Source organism: Diabrotica undecimpunctata, chromosome 8 (assembly GCF_040954645.1).
Source record: "Diabrotica undecimpunctata isolate CICGRU chromosome 8, icDiaUnde3, whole genome shotgun sequence".
NCBI lineage: Eukaryota > Metazoa > Arthropoda > Insecta > Coleoptera > Chrysomelidae > Diabrotica > Diabrotica undecimpunctata.
The window spans coordinates 56,106,551-56,125,960 of record NC_092810.1 but is presented as its reverse complement, the minus strand read 5'-3'; the positions used below and the strand labels follow the sequence as shown (position 1 = coordinate 56,125,960).

At 34.2% G+C, this 19,410-nt stretch overlaps 1 protein-coding gene across 1 annotated transcript in view; it reads right to left on the bottom strand.

The window, feature by feature from the left end:
- Positions 1 to 19,410, bottom strand: part of LOC140447582 (uncharacterized) — a 369,617-nt gene that overhangs the window by 88,432 nt on the left and 261,775 nt on the right. Inside the window, exons 5-7 of the mRNA XM_072540314.1 lie at positions 11,323 to 11,694; positions 7,307 to 7,483; positions 2,550 to 2,729 (exon numbers count right to left, since the gene is read on the bottom strand). Coding sequence (XP_072396415.1) covers positions 2,550 to 2,729; positions 7,307 to 7,483; positions 11,323 to 11,694 — 729 coding nt within the window. The remainder of the gene's footprint in view (positions 1 to 2,549; positions 2,730 to 7,306; positions 7,484 to 11,322; positions 11,695 to 19,410) is intronic.

Below are 19,410 nucleotides of genomic sequence, written 5' to 3'. Positions count from 1 at the left end.
CAAAAAACATGGTCCCAAATAGACCATATTCTGATTACAAGAAGGAAACAAACATCGGTTACGGACGTGAGAACTTACAGAGGTGCGCATGCAGACACAGATCATTTTATGGTGACTGCAAAGGTAAAACAAAAAGTCAAAAGAACTCTAAAAAACACGACAATGAAAGACAAATGGTACGTAGAAAAACTGAATGCTCCAGACATAAGGATTAAGTATGCTGATGACATGAACAAAAAACTAAAGGAACAGTGTAAATATACAAAGGATATAGAAACAGAATGGAGAAATTTAAAAAAATGTATAAATGAAACAGCGGATGTACACATAGGAATAAAAAGAAACAAAAAAAAAACAAGAATGGTATAATGAAGAATGCCATAACATGCTAAAAAAGAAGATAGAAATTAGACAAATGTGGATAAGAACAAATAGACAGGATTATAGGGAAGAATACAATAGAATAAGGAATGAATGTAAGAAAAAAATAAGGAAAATTAAACGTGCCTGGTTAGACGATAAGATAAATGAAATAGAAAAAGAAAGTAAGAACAGAAACACAAAAGCATTTTATAAGAAAATTAGCGAGCAAAACAAAACTTTTAAAGGAAAGATAAAAGGCATAAAAGATAAAAATGGAAAAGTATCAGAAAATGATGAAGAGTATAAAGAAATTTGGACTCACTATTTTAAAGAATTATTAACAGAGCAAGAAGATCAAGACCTAAATGAAAACGTAGAAGAAGAGACAATGATGTTAGGAAACCAGCTAGAAAGACCAACAAAAGAGGAAGTTGAGGAAATTATAAATAGCAGCCGTAATGGTAAATCTTCAGGATCAGACGGGATCAATATGGAACTTATAAAATATGGTGGTGAAGAATTAAAAGAAAAACTGTACAATTTAATAAAAGACATATGGGACGAAGAAAAAATGCCGGAAGAATGGAACAAAGGACAAATTATCACGATTCATAAAAAAGGAGACCAACAAATGTGTAATAACTACAGAGGACTGACGCTATTAAACACAGCATATAAAATTATGTCGACCTTAATACATCGAAGACTGACCAACGCTATGACGAATATCATAGGACACTATCAATGCGGATTTATTAAGGGAAAGTCTACAACAGATGCCATACATACAGTTAAACAAATTATGGAAAAAGCTCATGGATATAAAATAGAAATTGAACTGCTTTTTATAGATTTTCAGCAAGCATTTGATACAATAAAAAGATCAAAATTAATGGTAGCTCTGAAAGAAATGGGAATACAAAACAAATTAAGACGATTAATAAAAATGACAATGAGTAGAACTGTAGTGAGTATAAAAACTCAAGTAGGAGACACAGAAGAATTTGTCATAAATAAAGGGGTTAGACAAGGAGATTCGTTATCAGCAACCCTGTTTAATCTTGCCCTGGAATACATCGTCAGGAAAATAAACAAAGGTACCCTTAGAACTAGAGAAGGACAAATAATAGCATACGCTGACGATATTGTGCTAATAACAAAAAATAGAAAAACAATGGAAAAAATGTTAAATGAAATGGTAACAGAAGGAAAAGTAATGGGATTAAAAATAAACCAAGAAAAAACAAAAATAATGAGATTTGATAAAAACTTCGAAAACAAAAAGGTTAGACTAGGCGAATACATTTTTGAAGAAGTCGAAAAATTTAAGTACTTGGGAATATTAATAACAAACAATGGAGAAAGAGAAACAGAAATCAAAGAAAGGATTATTACAGCAAATAAGACCTTCCATGCAAATAAGAAATTACTAAAAAATAAACTATTGAGTAAGAAATCGAAAATGAAGGTATACAAAACAATAATTCGACCGACGATGATGTATGCAGCCGAAACCCTCAGCATGACAAAAAAACAAGAGGAAAACCTTAGAATACAAGAAAGAAAAATACTAAGAGCAATACTGGGACCAATAAAAATAAATGAAAATGAATTTAGACAAAGAACGAACCTTGAGCTACTGGAAGAAATTAAGGAAGATATAGTGTGTAAAATAAAACAACAAAGAGCAAAATGGCTAGGACACGTATGGAGATCAGGATCAACTACGACGATATTCTCAATATTGGAATGGACACCAGCTGGCAAAAGAAGACGTGGAAGACCAAGATCTACATGGTTACAAGAAGTTGTAAATGATCTCAACAAGGCGGGCATACGACAGTGGAAAGGAAAAACCAGAGATAGGACACAATGGAGAAAAATAACTGAGAAAATTAAATAAGGAACATGAGGACTGATCTACCTCAAAACATAGATCTAGAGAGCGTAAGCGGCGTAACCCCTAAAGGGGTGTTTAGCCACATATATATATATATATATATATATATATATATATATATATATGTGTAACTCTTATTTTTTCATCTTGTATATATCTAATCAATCCCAACTTCGTGTTATGTTTGTATTTAATGAGAATGCTTTCTTGTTACGAAACTTGTTAACATTTTAAAAAACGTTATTTCACTAAACCAGAATTCGATATAAAATTAATGACACGTTACCTTCACATCGTGGCGGAGGGCCATTCCATCTTTCGTCGATATCGCACGCCAATTGAGCACGTCCGATCATTTCGTATCCTTCATCGCACGAGTAGATTACTCTGGATAAATATCCAACGCTGTCATTTACCAAATTGTATTCTCCGTTGGCAATATCCGCTGGGTAACCACATTGAATTCCTAAAATCAATCGAACATCAAGGATTGGATCATAAATAAAATTGAGTTTTTTTGTTTTACGAATAATATATTTCCACTGAAATGTTCGTACAGGAATTAACTAGAAATATGGAAGTGCGTAACGATATATCCTGATTAAGAGTTGCTGGAAATGGTATTAAATTAACAATTATTTACCTTTGCCAGTGAGCTGAATATAGTATATTTTACGAGTTTCTGACTATTTTGGGTTAGGGATAAAAGATTTGACTTAAACGGTCCGCTGCGCTGCAAAAGTTAATAGCAAATTCTTCCAATATTTAAAGCACTGTCGAAGACAAGCAAAAATACGGTTCTAACTATAAATGTATTTTGCATTCATTTAGAGAAATATACAATTATAAGTGCACAAACAGAACAAAATACAAATTTTGTTGTTTCTGAATTGTAGTGGTAACTATTTAGTGATAAAATTATAAAAAATAACACTCAAAATTTTCCTTAATGAAAAAATGAACATATTACTCTGCAGTGTAATCAAGAATTAGATCCATACTTATAATCACTGTCGTCAGTATCTTCATTTGAATTGTAAATTATAACTGGGTTAATTGCTTTGATGAGATTTTCACACGTCCAATATTTTTTTATTAACTTTTCACATTTCCGCACACTTTTTTCAGAAATTGCAGGTGTACCAGTATTTAATGGTTCTTGCCATGTTTCCAAAACTGCTGCGTTACTGTAAGCAATACGTTCAATATATTTATTGTACATATTCCCCAAATATTCGTTTAATATCAATATTTTGGGTTTTTCATTCCTTTTGTTTCACTTATCGAGAACTAAATCTCGGGGTTTTAATGGGTAACCTCAACAGCAGAATACTTAATTCGGTGATACCTTCACAAACATTTAAGGCAGGATACTTTTAGACCTTCTAGAGCTGATCATCTCCAGAATCACAAATAATGAAGTCACGTTCTTTAATCACAGTAGAATGTCCATTGTCGATGTTATCCTCTGTACTGACAGAATACTGGATAGATTCGACAATGAATGTTTTATCGGCAATTCAATATCCTCTAACCTTTTGCCACTGCTAGTCAAAACTAACTTAAACTCACCTCCACAAACCACTACTGCCACCCATAGGCAAGATTATCGTTAAGATAATTAAGAACTATTCCATGAATATATGAACCATAACCTTACAGAGTTAGGTAACTTGTCAACAACCAACCAATTTGATACAGGAATTTTAAAAATTAAAACTCTTTTTCATAAAGCTTCATCCCTCTTGATTCCAATAACTCGATACAATTGATATACTCCAATTATTCCAAAGACAACGGGAAAGAATCATAGCAAAAAATATAAAACTAAAACGCAGATTATTCAGAGAGTATAAAAGATTCCAACAGTTCCTCATCAAATCAGAATACAACCATCTTCAGGCGTCAATAAGGCTGAAAGTCAACAAGCTGAAGCAAGAACACTGGAGGCAAGTTAGAGCCAGCCTTGACTACCGAGATGGTTCAAAAGTCTGCAACAAATTTAAAATTCTTCCTAAGCAAAACAGTCAGCCCTGATCTCATTTTAAAGTTAATAATATCATCATCAATAATCCACAAGATAAGGCCGAGTTCTTTAAAAACTTATTTCGTGCCGCACTTGTCTCCCCTAATAACCCCAATTTTAGCGAGCGATTTAAAAGGGATACGAAAAAAGCGTCGAAAACCTTTTCTATTACCCTGCAGTGCACATGGAGCCCCATTCTTAACCGATAGTGGCACTGGTGCTAAAGTCAGACAGATATGTAACTTAGGTAAAAACACGTCTCCTGGCCCAAATAACATTTACAGAAGATGACTTAAATAACTCCCAGAGAGTCTTATCTCGTTACTTTCAAACATTTAGTTAAACTTGTAAAGTAAAAAACACAGTCATGCTTCGAAAAACAGGGAAACCTCCAACCAGCACTGAACCCTACATACCTATCTTACTACTAAGCACCCTAGGTAAAGTCTACGAGAGGATCCCAAAGTAGATGCACATCTTCTCATCCCTAACTTCCAATATAGATTCAGAGCTGAACACTTTGCACAAAATGCATTGACTGAAGCAGCATCCTTCATATTACGTACCCTTAATAAAATAAATGTATTCGCTATAGGCATCTTCCTTGATGTCGAGAAGGTCGTCAATCAGATTTGGCACACAGACGTGATCGAAAATTTGCGCCCTACTGGACTGCCTATCTTATCCGTAAAAACAATTAACTCGTATCTCTCCAATCGGATAATCCGTGTCAAGGACGATAACACGACATCAACACCATTCACTCCACAAGCTGTAGTCCCCAGGGCTCAATATTCTAACACCAATATTATACACAGTCTACAACAGTGACATCCCCCACCCATTGACTAGATCAGAGTTAATATTATTATTTGCTGACAGTACTGCACTCCTCACTGCAGGAACACATAGAGGGATGCTAAGGCAACCGTCTGTGTTCGATAGAGTACAGGACCGTTTAACAGAATTCTTACAGCCGTGATGCTGGGAGGAATCAGATAGTCCTCCAAGGAGAAACTCTTGATTACAGAAACTTGGTGTTCTACTTAAGAGCTCATTTTAGTAGGACTCTTAACTGCGACATTGACATCAAAGACAACATAAAGAGGGTATAAAAAAGAGCTAGACTCCTGGGAGCGCTGTCTGAAAAATTCGGAAATACCTCGAATAAAACTCTCTTGCATACCTAAAGATTTTCATTAGGCCTATAATCGAATACAAGGCGTCTGTCTACGCGTTAATAAATCCTCGTCAAATCAACGCCATGACAGAGTCTAATCTCTCCCTAAAAGATACATCCTCCACACAATAGCTGGCTTCAACAAGAAAGCTAAGCCAACTGTAAGGACTTTTTGTCACCGTATAGGGCACATACTCACCAGGCTCCCCCTAACAAAAGTTCCATGTCCTTCAGCTAAGCTTCTATACTTTGTTGACAACGAACTTCCTGACGAGTACTACGATATACTCGAAGCAACTTACCTCAAATAGCGCAGATAAATTAACTGCATGCCAAAAACGCTAATTCAGAGACGTTCCTAGTATGTTAAATACCACAAACGCAAATTGTTGTAAGGGCAAAAGTTGAGCGTCTTATTAAAATGAATATATTCACGAAAAGTTGTCTTGTTAATAATAAAGGATAAAAATGTACTTGGTCAAAACCTAAGTACAGGCTATGAGGGATTCAATAAATATCTACGCTAACGTTAGTCTCTTAGAACTCACTCATTAGAACCACATTAAGTTCTAGGTAACTAGTAACCTAGCTGTAACAAATACTTTTGTAGGTCAATATAAAATGAAAATATATTTCAAAAATCTTTTCATAACCTTGTTAACTAACTTACAACTGTCTTTAATGTTAAGCAAAAAAAGGTAAAACTTTTAGACAAACTATAGGCTGTCGAGTAAACATCAATACAGTGCAGATAAGTTAGAAAAGGAGCAAAATAACTTGGAAAAGTCAAAATTACCAATTTTGACAATAATATCTGAAGACCATACGTTCTAGAGCTACAAACACAGTCATGTATAATTGTACTGATGACGACCAAAAATACGTATTTATGGTGGCCTGCCAAATTCATCTATTTTCTTTTCTATTGAGTTGTGAGTTTTTTTTATTATTTTTTGCTTATCTATCTTATACTAGTCTCGAATTAATTAACATCCTTTTTATTTTTTAAAACGTTTTGACTTTCCTTTCTTCAGGCAGGGTAATCCTCCGTGGCTGTGTTAGTTGTGGCTCTACAACGTAGGGTATTCTGACCTTGTTGCTACAATCCTTTCCTCAGGTACATGTAGCTTTCTTCATGGCTGTATTGCAGAGTCACCACGCTGAGATGTAGGGACTTCTGACAGTACTGCCACAAATAATGGCTCCTGTAGATCTTTTCCCAAGTTAATTTGCTCTTTTGACGACCAAATAGTCAGAAATACGTATTTCCTGTTGCCTTCTACTTTCATTTACTATCTTTTGGGTTAAATGTTTGATTATTTTGTGCTTCAACGCCCTAATATTTGCTTTTTATTTCATAAGAGCAATAACAAGCTAAAAGTTTCTAACCGTGTGCACAATTCAATAGCATAGAGGAACAGAAAACGATTTTATTAAATCGTTTTCGTACCTGGACGTCAAAACAGATAGCACCTCTGTGCACTAACCACTGAAAGTGAGAAGTATTTTGGAGACATAAGTTGGACCTTTCGAGTTTGAATTTGAATCAGCTCGAACGGCTGACGAAGTAGAGATACCGAAATAACAGTTACATTGGTATATTGATTCCGATTCAAGTGCGAAAGGTTTGACTAATTTATGCTCCAATGTTAAAATATTTGGCTCCTATTTTATCAAAGCAATCGCAAGCGTTTGCTGAAAGTTTCTCATCGTTTGCATATATAATAATAACTAATAAAGTTAGTAATATGCAAATAATTAAAATTTCTTTATATTATTTGCAAAAATACAACTTTTAACTCTTAAGTATGCAATACTCTACTACTAGATCACTTACTCTTACAAACTGGTGGAAATTCGTTATAAAATCCAGTTTCTAAACAAACTCGACTGGTTGGACCAACAAGAAGATGACCATCATCGCAAGTGTACTCTATTGTTGAACCTACGTTGAAATTTGGTGCGACCATTGTAGAATTCGGTGGTTGTTCAGGACGGCCACAAGCTTTAGGCTCTAAAAAAGTTAAAAATTGTCTGTTGATCATTAAAATATTGGTTAACATTATTGTAATGTTTTAGATTGTCTTATCATAAAGTGTGTTTAAATTATAACCCAAAGAAAGATAAAAGTTGTAGATATATTATTATTTATTTAGAAGTTATGCAGCAACAAATTTATAATTAAAAATTAAATTTTTCAGTCACTATTCGATATTTATTTAAGATACCCTAATAATGAATTATGTGAGGAATATTTTCAAAATATTTTAGAGTCGAAGCTTTTATAATAAAAAAGAGATGCAGACTAAGTATTCAATTACAAATTAAACTCCTTAATTGGTAATCTTAACTCAAATTACCATTCATCTTAACTCAAAATCAAAAGTATTACGTTAGGAATGTCCTACGGTTAATTATCGCAAGAGCCTCCTAATTCGAAAAATAAATTTCTATTACAAAGAAATTACCTTCATATTAAAATACACAAATGTGACTTTAAAGTTTTATTTAGTTCAGTTTGCTTCGGTGGTACAAATTCTGACTAACCATAACTCCCTACATTTCCAGACTAAAAAGTCGTAAATATTAATTGCCTCACATCAGCCATAAGCCGGAGAGACGACACGCCGATTAGGGAATTGTTTAAATAAACATATTAAGTATTTACTCGATATTCTATCACCTTGAGAAATTTGACATAATTTCTCAAAAAAAAACAGAGAGTAATGAAAAATAAAGTCAAGAAAATATTACTTAAATTTTAGGAGTTTTTATCACCCGGACACATCGCGTATACCTTTCATTTAAGTCGGATGCTCTGCTTTTTATCATTTCCGCACTCTTTTCACTTTGTTCTTCCTCAAACTGGATTCGACAAACCTTCTCCTGAGGTACCCTTTCTGGAACCGCCTCCAATATTTTAAAATGGACCGCACAATCCGTCTACCACCTAAAGTCCAATACTTTTCGCGGAGCAAACTAAGTAGTCCTTGTGTGTCTACATGAGTTTTTGTAGACTCAAAATTAATTAACACGCTATAAAATGTTTACCCGAAAGTAAGATAGGCAGACGAAAATCTTCAGTGTTAAGTCTCTCAGTAACGCGAGTTTTAAACGTATAAGTCAAAATTCATCGACCAACGTGTTTAGCGAGGAAATTCGTTTCGTATCTAAACTGAACGCTTCGTTCTGCACTAGCTTCACTACAAGTATTTCGGCTTTATTGATTTACTCAGCGATCAATTCACCTGTACGTTTTTCGTTTGAATTTAGTGCATTATAAATCGTAGCTCCCAAGCTATCATTCTTAAAAGTTTTATGTATTAAAAAAAGTGATGCAGATGCCAATCGTCGGACGTCATATTCAATAGTGACTAACTGGCTTTTTGCTTTTTCTCGGTAAAGACTTCTTCTTCATCAACTTTTAATTTTTGTTGGGGCCAATCATTTTCTTTTTTTGTACAACCATTCCGTTCCCTCCCACCATCGAGAGACCAACAATTGCCGAACATTACAGCCTCTTGATGGAAGATCGGCAGGATTGAGAGAACCAAGTACATATATCCAACGCTCAGGATTTGTTAAATTTCTAATCTCCTGAACTCTATTAAAAACAAAAAGAGACCAGTCGTCCTTACGTTGAAGCCAAGAAAGGACAGTAGTGGAATCACTTCAAAAATAAGACTCAACAATTGATAAAATTGTCTTTTTACTGACTGATAAAGTCTAGCACCGATAGTGGCTGCCAACAGTTCCAATCTGGGTATAGAAATCTTCTTCAAAGGGGCCACACGACTCTTATCTGCTACAAGGAAAATTGAGATGACATCATTCCGAACAACTCTTAAAAATACTACAGCCATATAAGCTTTCTTACTTGCATCTGAAAATGTGTGCAAGCTTCAATGATTAGGTTCCATGGGTCCAGCCATGGGACAGTTCAGGAAGATGAGTAACCCAATTACAAAATTATTCACTCATATCATTCTCGACTGGAGCATCCCATCCCTGGCGCTTCTCCCAAAGTTTCTGTAGCAACAGATTGGGGAATAGAGATGCTGGACAGGTAAAACTAGCAGGGTCAAATATACTCTAAACTATGGAAAGCATCAGTCTTTTAGTTATAGGACGTTTCAGTTCCATTCCTTGAAAAGTTTCACTATTGATTTTCAGAGTGTCTCTTGAGCAGTCTCAGAGAAGACCAAGAACAGGGAAAACTGTTTTTGTATTACCAGAGGCCTCCCACCCTCTTAAGTCTATCTTAGCTTCCTCAATAAGGGCGGTTGCTTCTGATACAAACAGACTCAACTCATTTTCATCAGTAACACTGGTCACACAATTATCCATATAAAACCCAGTTATAAGCTTTTCAATTGTGTTTTTAGAATACGGATTATCTGTACAACATTTCTCCAGCGCCTTTGTTAAATGAAACTCTATAGTAGCACCCAGAAGATATGGACTACAATTGACTTCAAAAACAACCCTCTTGTGTCGAAATACAAATTCCTTTCTTTCATCATTCACCCATAGGAACCTCAAAAAATCTCTGTCCTTTGAATGTATGGAAATTTGAAGAAAAGTCTTTCGAATATCCGACACAACTCCTACCTTTTGTTGTCTGAATCGTAGTAGAACAGAAGGAATAAGTTCAATAAAATTAGGCCCTACCTTTAAACACTGATTTAAAGAAGGACGACCCTGTTCATGAGATGATGCGTCAAAGACTGGCCTAATTTTTGTGGTTTCACTATTATTTTTAATAGCGGGCCTGTGAGGTAAATAATGCACGCAATTATTCTCGTCGAACTATATATTATATGCAATTGTATATATTCTTATATCATTAAAATATGATATTCGATACTCCCTACATTCGCAGACGAAAAAGTGGTAGGAGAAGAAGAAGAAAGGAGAGACGATACTTTGGTTAGGTAATTTTTTAAAAAAACATTAAGTATTTACTCGACAAAAAGTATCCCTCTTATGTGTTTTGTAAGATAAAATAATACAATTACTAACTCAAACTAAAATCACAAAATTATAAAAATGACTTATTATTTAAAACATTGTACGCGTTTCGACATCTCTGTCATCCTCAGCTATTTTAGGAGAAAGTAGGTAAATCTGAAATGTCCAAGAATACACAACTTTAAAAAGAACTTAGTGGACAGAAGAATATTTACTGTAAAAATTTGCTACTTACAGGGTATAATTAAAAGAAATAGGCTAGGTTATTAAGGACATAGGAGATCATTGTTAAAAAGGACTCCAAAAGTCTAATTGCTTTCTTTTGGGTACCATTTTGAAGAAAAGGAATGGGACCAGAATTTGTGACATATGTCAATATTTTTGTACCTACTGTCAGTCGACATAGAAACTATTCGGCAATACAATCGATAATTACTCTTTGAAGGGGTATAGAAATTTATGGTATACCTTATTATATCCTATACATCCATTAGATAAATATTTTTGCCCTAGGCAAACAAGACTTAACGTGCACTGTAAATAAAATATACAACATTAATAGCAAAAGACATTAGTCAAAAAGGAACCACTATTTTAATATGATTGAAGAATGCATTGGAAAGGTACGTCGAAAGGATGGTATTGATATAATGAAAGGAATAAGTTGTTTGAAAAAGAATAAAAATATAGTAATACAATTGAAAAATATTGTCTAGCTTTTTTAGATTGTTTTTGTTTGTATATGATTCTTGTACATGTAAGTGTTAAATAATACGTTGTCTGAAAAAGCTATTCATAATTATTTCATACGGTTTAAAAAGTATTCATAATTAGTTCAAATATTCATATAGCACGTTCATATAAAAGTATGTATCTACTTACGATGTTGACAAATATAATTTAGTCTCATTCCACAATCGGTGTCAGACCATAGCCATCCCTTCGTACCATCATATCTTGAACATTCACCATTGCCAACTGGTAAATTCCAAAATGATACAGTAACATCTTCTCCTGTCAACCATTTCCAACCACGAGTATCAGCATCTCTTAAAGCTCCCATCCAGTACTGTCCGCTAGCATCACTTCTGTGCCTTCTCCAAAGTTCCCAGCTAATAAATCCCTGAAGAGCAGGATTACTTTCGTCTACTAACGTGCCTCCTCTAGACCGACAAAAGGAAAGGGCGTCTCGGAAATGAAGAGGCTGTCTATTGTAAAATATGTAACATTTTCCGTTGTATGTGGCTGTACTACCTAAAATAAACGAAGTGCAATTTGTAGTTAAAATTTATTAAACAATACCTTGAAATGGCAAAATAGTGAAATAAAAAGATAAAAACTATACAATATATACAGATAAAAGAAAATATATTTTATTTAAGTCTATAGTCTTAACATACAAAAAGTTTTGGTAATATATAATATACATACATTTAATTAAACTTTTAATTAATAAGAGCTTTTCGATCTGTTATAAAAAAACACTTAATTATTGCTTAAAATTTTCGACTATTAGCCGTTTTCCGTAAGCACTTTGATTAAATAAACATTACTTAATACAATTCATATTTATGTACCGTTTGCTAGTTTGCGATGGAACGCAAAAGTGATATTTTACCCTAAAACCATGGCTGGAATTTGAAAATACGACTTGTTCTGGATCGTACTTAAAATATTTGCCAATGGTGCATTTGCGAACATAAAAAGAATGGCTATTTTTTAGACAATCCTTATATTGTGAATTACAATCTTTACAATTTACTCTAGAAAACAACATCCAACTGATGATCTTTAGTAACATTTGGTTTAAATTTAGAAAAACATTTTTTTGATATTGCATTTATGTCCAACATTGACGTCATATTTTGCCGATATTTTCGACATTTGTTAGGAGTAACCATTAATGTATGGTAAGGATATTTATAGTATTTGTTAAGTCGGAGACATAACTATTATTGCTAAGTATAGTTTGGGTTTGTTTTGGCCATAATCACTCATAAAAACTTAAAATATCAATCACAATCAAGAAACATTTCGATATTTAATTAGAGTCATATTTATTTCCCGCATCCAGCAAAATGCCAATCTATTTTTGTCGCAAAACGTGAATAGTGAAATTTAATTATCCATCCAACTATTTTATTGTCAATAAATTTACTGTTGAGAATTCATAATTGCCGTAGAGCATTTTTATACTTAACTTTCACTAAAAACGTAGATCTAACCAGTTCTTTATCTGGTCTCATCGTGAGAATCGAGACCAATTATTAACGACAGGTTAACATTGTATTTGGTATTCTTCACTTCATTTATCAACATCTAGAATATTTACCACGCCTTATAATGATACGAGCCTTGTCGTTGTATTCAAAACAAATCTGAATCGGTTTCTCAGAGAAAAGTAATTAAGACTTCTTTTTTCTGTATTTATTGTCGGTCTGTTTGGTAAAATACGAGGTGAAAACAATTGGATCATGCATTATCTACAAATAATTGTAAATTTTCCTTCTAAAAGTTGTTTTCATTTCAACAGCAAGTTCGCGCACATTTTTGGACTTTAATGTTTAATTTATTACTCCTCCGTTTCTAATCCAATGCATGTTGAGTACTTGTGGCATAATATATACTTGTTACATTATGCCTTCTCCAAAGAAAGTATCAACCACCATTGTGATATTTTAGTCCGTTGCGTGTTTCTCTTATTAAGGTTTCATTACATAGGCCCACTCTTTTAAATTTTATAATCATGAACACAATGTGCTACATATCCACCATATTTGTAGTGCAGCTGTATACAGGGTGTCCAGAAACTCTCTTGACACACAAAGACCGCAGATTCCTCAGATAATGTTGAGACAATTTAATCCAATTCACCTAGTCCGAAAACGCTTGCTAAGCGAGCTATAGCTCTTTGAAGGTGGCGCCTAGTAACTAGTTTTTCTTAAATACTTCCAGAACGCTTCTATTTAGAAAAACGAAAACTGGTACAATTCATTTATCTTCCAAAGTTGAATGTATTTTATTAACTGCAAATTTTTAGTAACGATCACAGGCGTCTCTTTTGGATAGGTCAACGGTTATTTTAACGCATAACTTTTTTGTCTTTAACTTTTAGCATTGAAAATATTAGATTATTAAATTTTTAGGTATTTTAGTACTAAAATCTACTCTCTAAGACCTCTTTATTGACCAATCAACAAAAGTAAAATCTACGTTTTTCATTGTAAAATTGTGGTCAGTTCGCGAAGTTTATCTTTTAGTTTTTTACTTGGCGACATTCAAATACAAAAATTTTAAACGAAAAAGAGAGTTAAGATTTGATTTTACGTATAGTGTGTCTGTATATCCGCTTATACGTGTTTCACCCTAAAAGGGATCATCAGAACGGCCAATCACAGACGCTCTAAACGTGAAAACAAATCTTTTCTGTCTTGAGAAGCAACTCAAACATGGCTTCGTATTGACGCAAATAGCGACATCTGATAAACACATTTCGAAAAATTATTTTACGGATTTACAACAATTTAAATTTCACAAAAGTGGTTTTTACTAATGAGGATACTCTGTTATGCATTTAGTTTATGGCGAAATCATGTGTTACACTCGAGCAGCACAACGTAGAAATCCTGAAAAAATTCCCAATCCTGATTCCACCCATTCAACATTTACAGCTCTTCATCAACGATTAAGAGAAATAGGTTCGGTAGTCTTAACAAATATTGAAACAAGGGCGATATGACAATGAAACAGCATTACATGACAATGTTATTTTAATGGAAGTTAAGTTCTGGAACTCGAAGAAGACATCAAAGACTTAAAATGAGACATAATTGGTCTAGCAGAGGTAAAAAGAAAAGGGGAAGAGTCCATACCACTAGAGTCCGGTAACGTCCTATACCAATAATAAATATTATATTATATAAATATACCAGTAATATCCAAAGGGCGAGAAGAACAAAGCCCAGATGGCGTAGGATTTCTAATTTCCAAGAAATATGCACATAAAGTACAGCAATTTGTAGGAAATCTAAAATAATTGCAATGATTAGACTAAATGTAAACGAGAACATCTCTCTGAAAATAGCTAAAGTATACGCTTCAACCGCATCTCCCGATGAAGAGATAGACGAATTTTATGAGAAAATTGCAGAAACTAGCACGAATTATCACAGCACGTATAAGATGATAATAGGAGACTTCAACGCTAAGATCGCACAACGACTTGAAAAAACCTTCTTCTTCTTCTTCTTCGGCTTTTCCCATTATGAGTTCGCCGTTTTCGTCCTCCACAGCACTCTATTCTCCCAATCACCTTCTCTGAGGTCTCTATCTATCATAGCATTTCCGACGTATGTTTTCCATCTTGTAGCAGGTCTTCTTCTCCGTCTTCTTCCCGGCAGGTCCCAGTTCCCATACTTCCGCTCCATATAGGGTAATATTCATCACTATGCTTTGAAAGATCCTCTTTTTGTTTTCTTTGGTGTTGTTCCGTATCACTCCATGAAGTGCTCTTGTGGCTTGTTTTCCCCGTGCTATTTTCATTTTTATATCTTTCATATAAGTACCATCTCGGCTAATCATTGACCCTAAATACTTAAAAGCCTTACAACTCTTAATAGTTTCTTCTTCTAAACTTAAGTTCAAATCTGCAACCTCGGGTCCAATACATAAGTATTCGGTCTGCACATATTTATCTTGAGTCCCCAAAGTTCATATTCTTCCTTTAATTTCCTTATCATATATTCCATATCCTCCCTGTCTTGTGCAAAAATGACTTGATCATCTGCGAAAAGTAGTGAATGTAACATATTCTCTTGTACTGGTATGCCCATTGTTCCGCATTTTCTATACCATCTTTTCAAAGCCTGATCTATATATATGTTAAAAAGTGTAGGTGAGAGACCACATCCTTGTTTGAGGCCTTTTGTTGCGGTGATTGTTTTTGTTATTTCATTACCTAACTTTATTTGCACTTGTGTTTCTTTATACAGTCTTTGTGTTATATTCACCCATTTCTCTCTAACGCGCATTCTTCTCATTGCTTCCCATAGTTGTTTCCTGGGCACGCTATCGTATGCTTTCTCTAAGTCGATAAAGGTCATATGTGTTTCAATGTTTTTTTCTTTGTTCTTTTCAATCACCTGTCTCATAATGAATATATTATCTAAACATGATCTGGCTTTTCGGAATCCGGCTTGTTCTTCGCTATAATGGTCCATGTGTTGTTCTAGTTTTTCTTTTATAACTGATGAAAAGATTCTTGCTATTGAAGGCATTACACTGATCCCTCTGTAGTTATTTGGTGACCTTTTGTCACCTTTTTTGAAAATGGAGGACATGTATGATAAATTCCACTCATCGGGAATCTTCTCTCCTGCTTCGATTTTATTGAACAACATTCGTATAAAGAATACTATCCTTGCGCCTCCATATTTCAGCAGTTCCATTTTTATGTTCCCTGGTCCTGGTGCTTTATTGTTTTTGGATTTCTTTAGTGCTTTATTTATATCTTCTTCTGTGATTTCTGCTTCCTCAGTTATTATTGTCACAGGGTCGTATGAGATATACTCCGGCCTATTCTCCTGCAATAATTTTGTGTAATGCTTTGTCCACTCTTTTGATGTAATTATCTGTATGGTATTTTTACTTCGTTTATTACTTCTGATGTTTTTTATTTTTTTCCATGCTTCCGTTGATCTGTTATACCCTATCGTGTTGTCTATGTCTCTGCACATTCTCTCCCAGTATTCGTTTTTCTCGAGCTGTATTCTTTGTTTAACTTGTTGTCTGAGGGTAACATATTCTCTCCGTGTTCCTGGGGTTCTGTCGTTTAGCCATTTATGAAATGCACTTTTTTTTCTTTTAATCATCTCTTCTAAGTTGTCGCTGTATTTCTCCATATATGTATTCTTATGTTGTTCTATACCCAGCACTTCGTTTGCCGCATTTTTTATTTTTTCCTTTAGGTGTTGACACACTTCTGTTGGGGTTCATTCTTCGTTCATCTGTAGCATATTCTGTAGCCTATTCTGATATAGTGTTCGAATACTAAATTGTTGTAGAAGTTCTACTTTATACCTCGTATTTGCGATTTTTTTGCATCTCCTCATCTTTCTGGATATTGTGTTTTTGTTGTCTTCCCGTGTATATGAATTACACCTAAAACCTAAACATGAAAAAACCTAAAACTATATAAAACAATTCGGCTCTGGAGTTAGAAATGAGAGAGGAGAAACCTTGGTTAACTTCCTACAAGCCCACAAATACTATGAACACATTCTATAAGAAAAAATCTCAAAGAAAGTACATGTGGCTATCTCCAGACGGAAAAACTCGGAACGAAATAGATTACATACTGTGTAACAAAACAGATATCATACAGGACCTAACAGTAATAAATACGGCGTCAGTATGTAGCGATCACCGAATGGTTAGAGCCAAATTAGAGATAAAACATAATAAAAATAGAAATAAATTTAAAAAAACGTGCAATATAGACACAGATAAACTAAAATCTAATACAGAACAATATAAAAGCAAGTTAAAACCCGCGGAAGTGTTAAATCTAGATAAACTTAGCTTAAATAAAATTAATGAAGTCATAACAAAACAACTAATAAATGCAAGCCCAGAAGTGGCAACCACTAACAAAAAAAAATCCAAAATAAGTGTACAATCACAAAACATGCAAAAATAAAGAAAAGATCTTCTGAGGCAAAACAAAAGGGACCCTGCAGTTTTTAAGGAACTTAATCGAGTAATAACAAAATAGATAAAAGAGGACATTAAAAAACGTTAAGAGACCGTATAGAACAAGTCATAGAGACAAACCAAAGTCTTAAATGCACCAAACCAAAACTAGGAAAGGAAAACATAATAACCATTAAAAATGAACAAGGCAACTAGAAAAAAGTAAATCTGATATAGCAAACTCTATTGAAAAGTTCTACGCCGATCTGTATCGTTCCAGAAACGATCCCCCTAACTCCTTAAAGCAGAACTTAAAAAGACAGATAACAAATGTCAACTCAGAAGTAATGCCCGCAATAAGCCACGAAGAAATAATAAAAAACAGTAAAAGACATAAAAAGGTATATAGCTCCTGAAAGCGATGGAATCCTATCAGAAATGCTGAAGGAAGGTGGAGAAGAAGCCATCGAATATCTAAAAATACTATTTAATAAAAAATGTCTATTCCAACGCAACATACCCGAACAAAGGAATACTGCTAAAACAATACTAATACACAAAAAAAGGAGACACCACAGACCTGAAAAATTATCGATTATTCGATAATTTTTACCTATAAATGATAACTAAATAATCATTTAGTTATTCCATATTTCACTTACAAAAATCCTCATTTCCCTAAACTACCCATAGAGACACTGCCAACTTTTTATTGTATACCTACATACGTTTAACCATCACCTAAAGGCGCGTACACATATGGCGAACGCATGTGGCCGAAGCCTTGCGACCAAACGCCTTCGGTAAATTTGTACGCTTAAGAAACGATAGCAAACGCATGTGTTTGCCTTCGCTAGAGTTCGCTCACTGGGCAGTACATCAAAAGAAAATTGAAAAACGAATTCGTTTGGCTGTGTTTAATGTGTACGCTTCCAAGTAAAAGTGTCGAACGTAGTCGCGGTTTTGTTTTGATTTTCTAATTTGCATTAATGAAGTGGACTGTTTAAAACACTGTATTGTGAACTGTATTTATATGTGGATATTTAATACACAGTGGACTGTATTGATTTATATCGAGAGCGGGAAGTTTTATGGAATCCAGTGCATAAAACTTGTATATGAGTCACCAGTAGCTAAATATCGGAGAGTTAAAATGAACCTTTCTGTTGGCGGTATAGCTTCTCTAAACTTTGTATCTTCTTTAGCGATTTTTGGACCAATTTTGTTTAATAATCATTTAAAATCAGTAGACTTCATTTTAAAACAATTTTGAAAAAGCTCGTAGTCCATTTCAGCTTTTATATCATTAAATAAACCTATCTCTCTCTACTGGCTTCTGCTTTTGAACAATGATGTTGTTCACCAGCGCCGTTTTAGTCGTTCTTTTTGGTTAGGTCTTTTACTGCTTCGGCCTGCACCTCACTAATAATAATATACAACGCACTTGTAATAATTATAGCCTCATCCGATGTCATTTTTAACAATCTACATTCAATAAATAATCCGCGAATAACAAAATTACCCTCGAAACTGATCGAATGACTGCAAACGAATTCGTTTGCTGTAATGTGGACGAAAAACCAAATTTTTCATCGAACGTCGAGAACATCTAAACAATTCGTTCAGTTTCGTGAGTATTTTTGGGGATTCGTGGCGCAGCCGTTATGTAAACTGTAAAAATGACATCGGATGAGGGTAAAGTTATTGCAAGTGCATTGTAAATTATTATTAGTGAGTCGGAGGTCGAAGAAGTGCAAGATCTCCTCAAAAAGTGGATAAAACGGAGCTGATGGACATCATTGTTCAGAAGCAGAAGTGGGAATAAAGGGATAGACTTATTTAATAATATAAAATCTAAAATGGAATACGGGACTTCAAAATTGTTGTAGAATTAAGTCTACTGATTTTGAATGGTTATTAAATGAAATTGGTCCAACAATCGCGAAAGAAGATACAAAGTTTAGGGAAGCAATACCGCCAACAGAAAGGTTCATGTTTACCCTACGATATTTAGCTACGGTTGACTTATATACATATTTTATGCACTGGATTTTATAAAACTTCCCGCTCTTGATATAAACTAATAAGTATTAAACAAGAAGAATTAACACTTCATTATTGCAAAACAGAAAATCAAAATTAAATGGCGACGATGTTCGACACTTTCAGTCGGAAGCGTACACACTAAACACAGCCAAAAGAATTCCTTCTTCAATTTTCTTTTGACGTACCGCCCAGTAAGTAAACTCTAGCGAAGGCAAACATATGCGTGTGCTATCG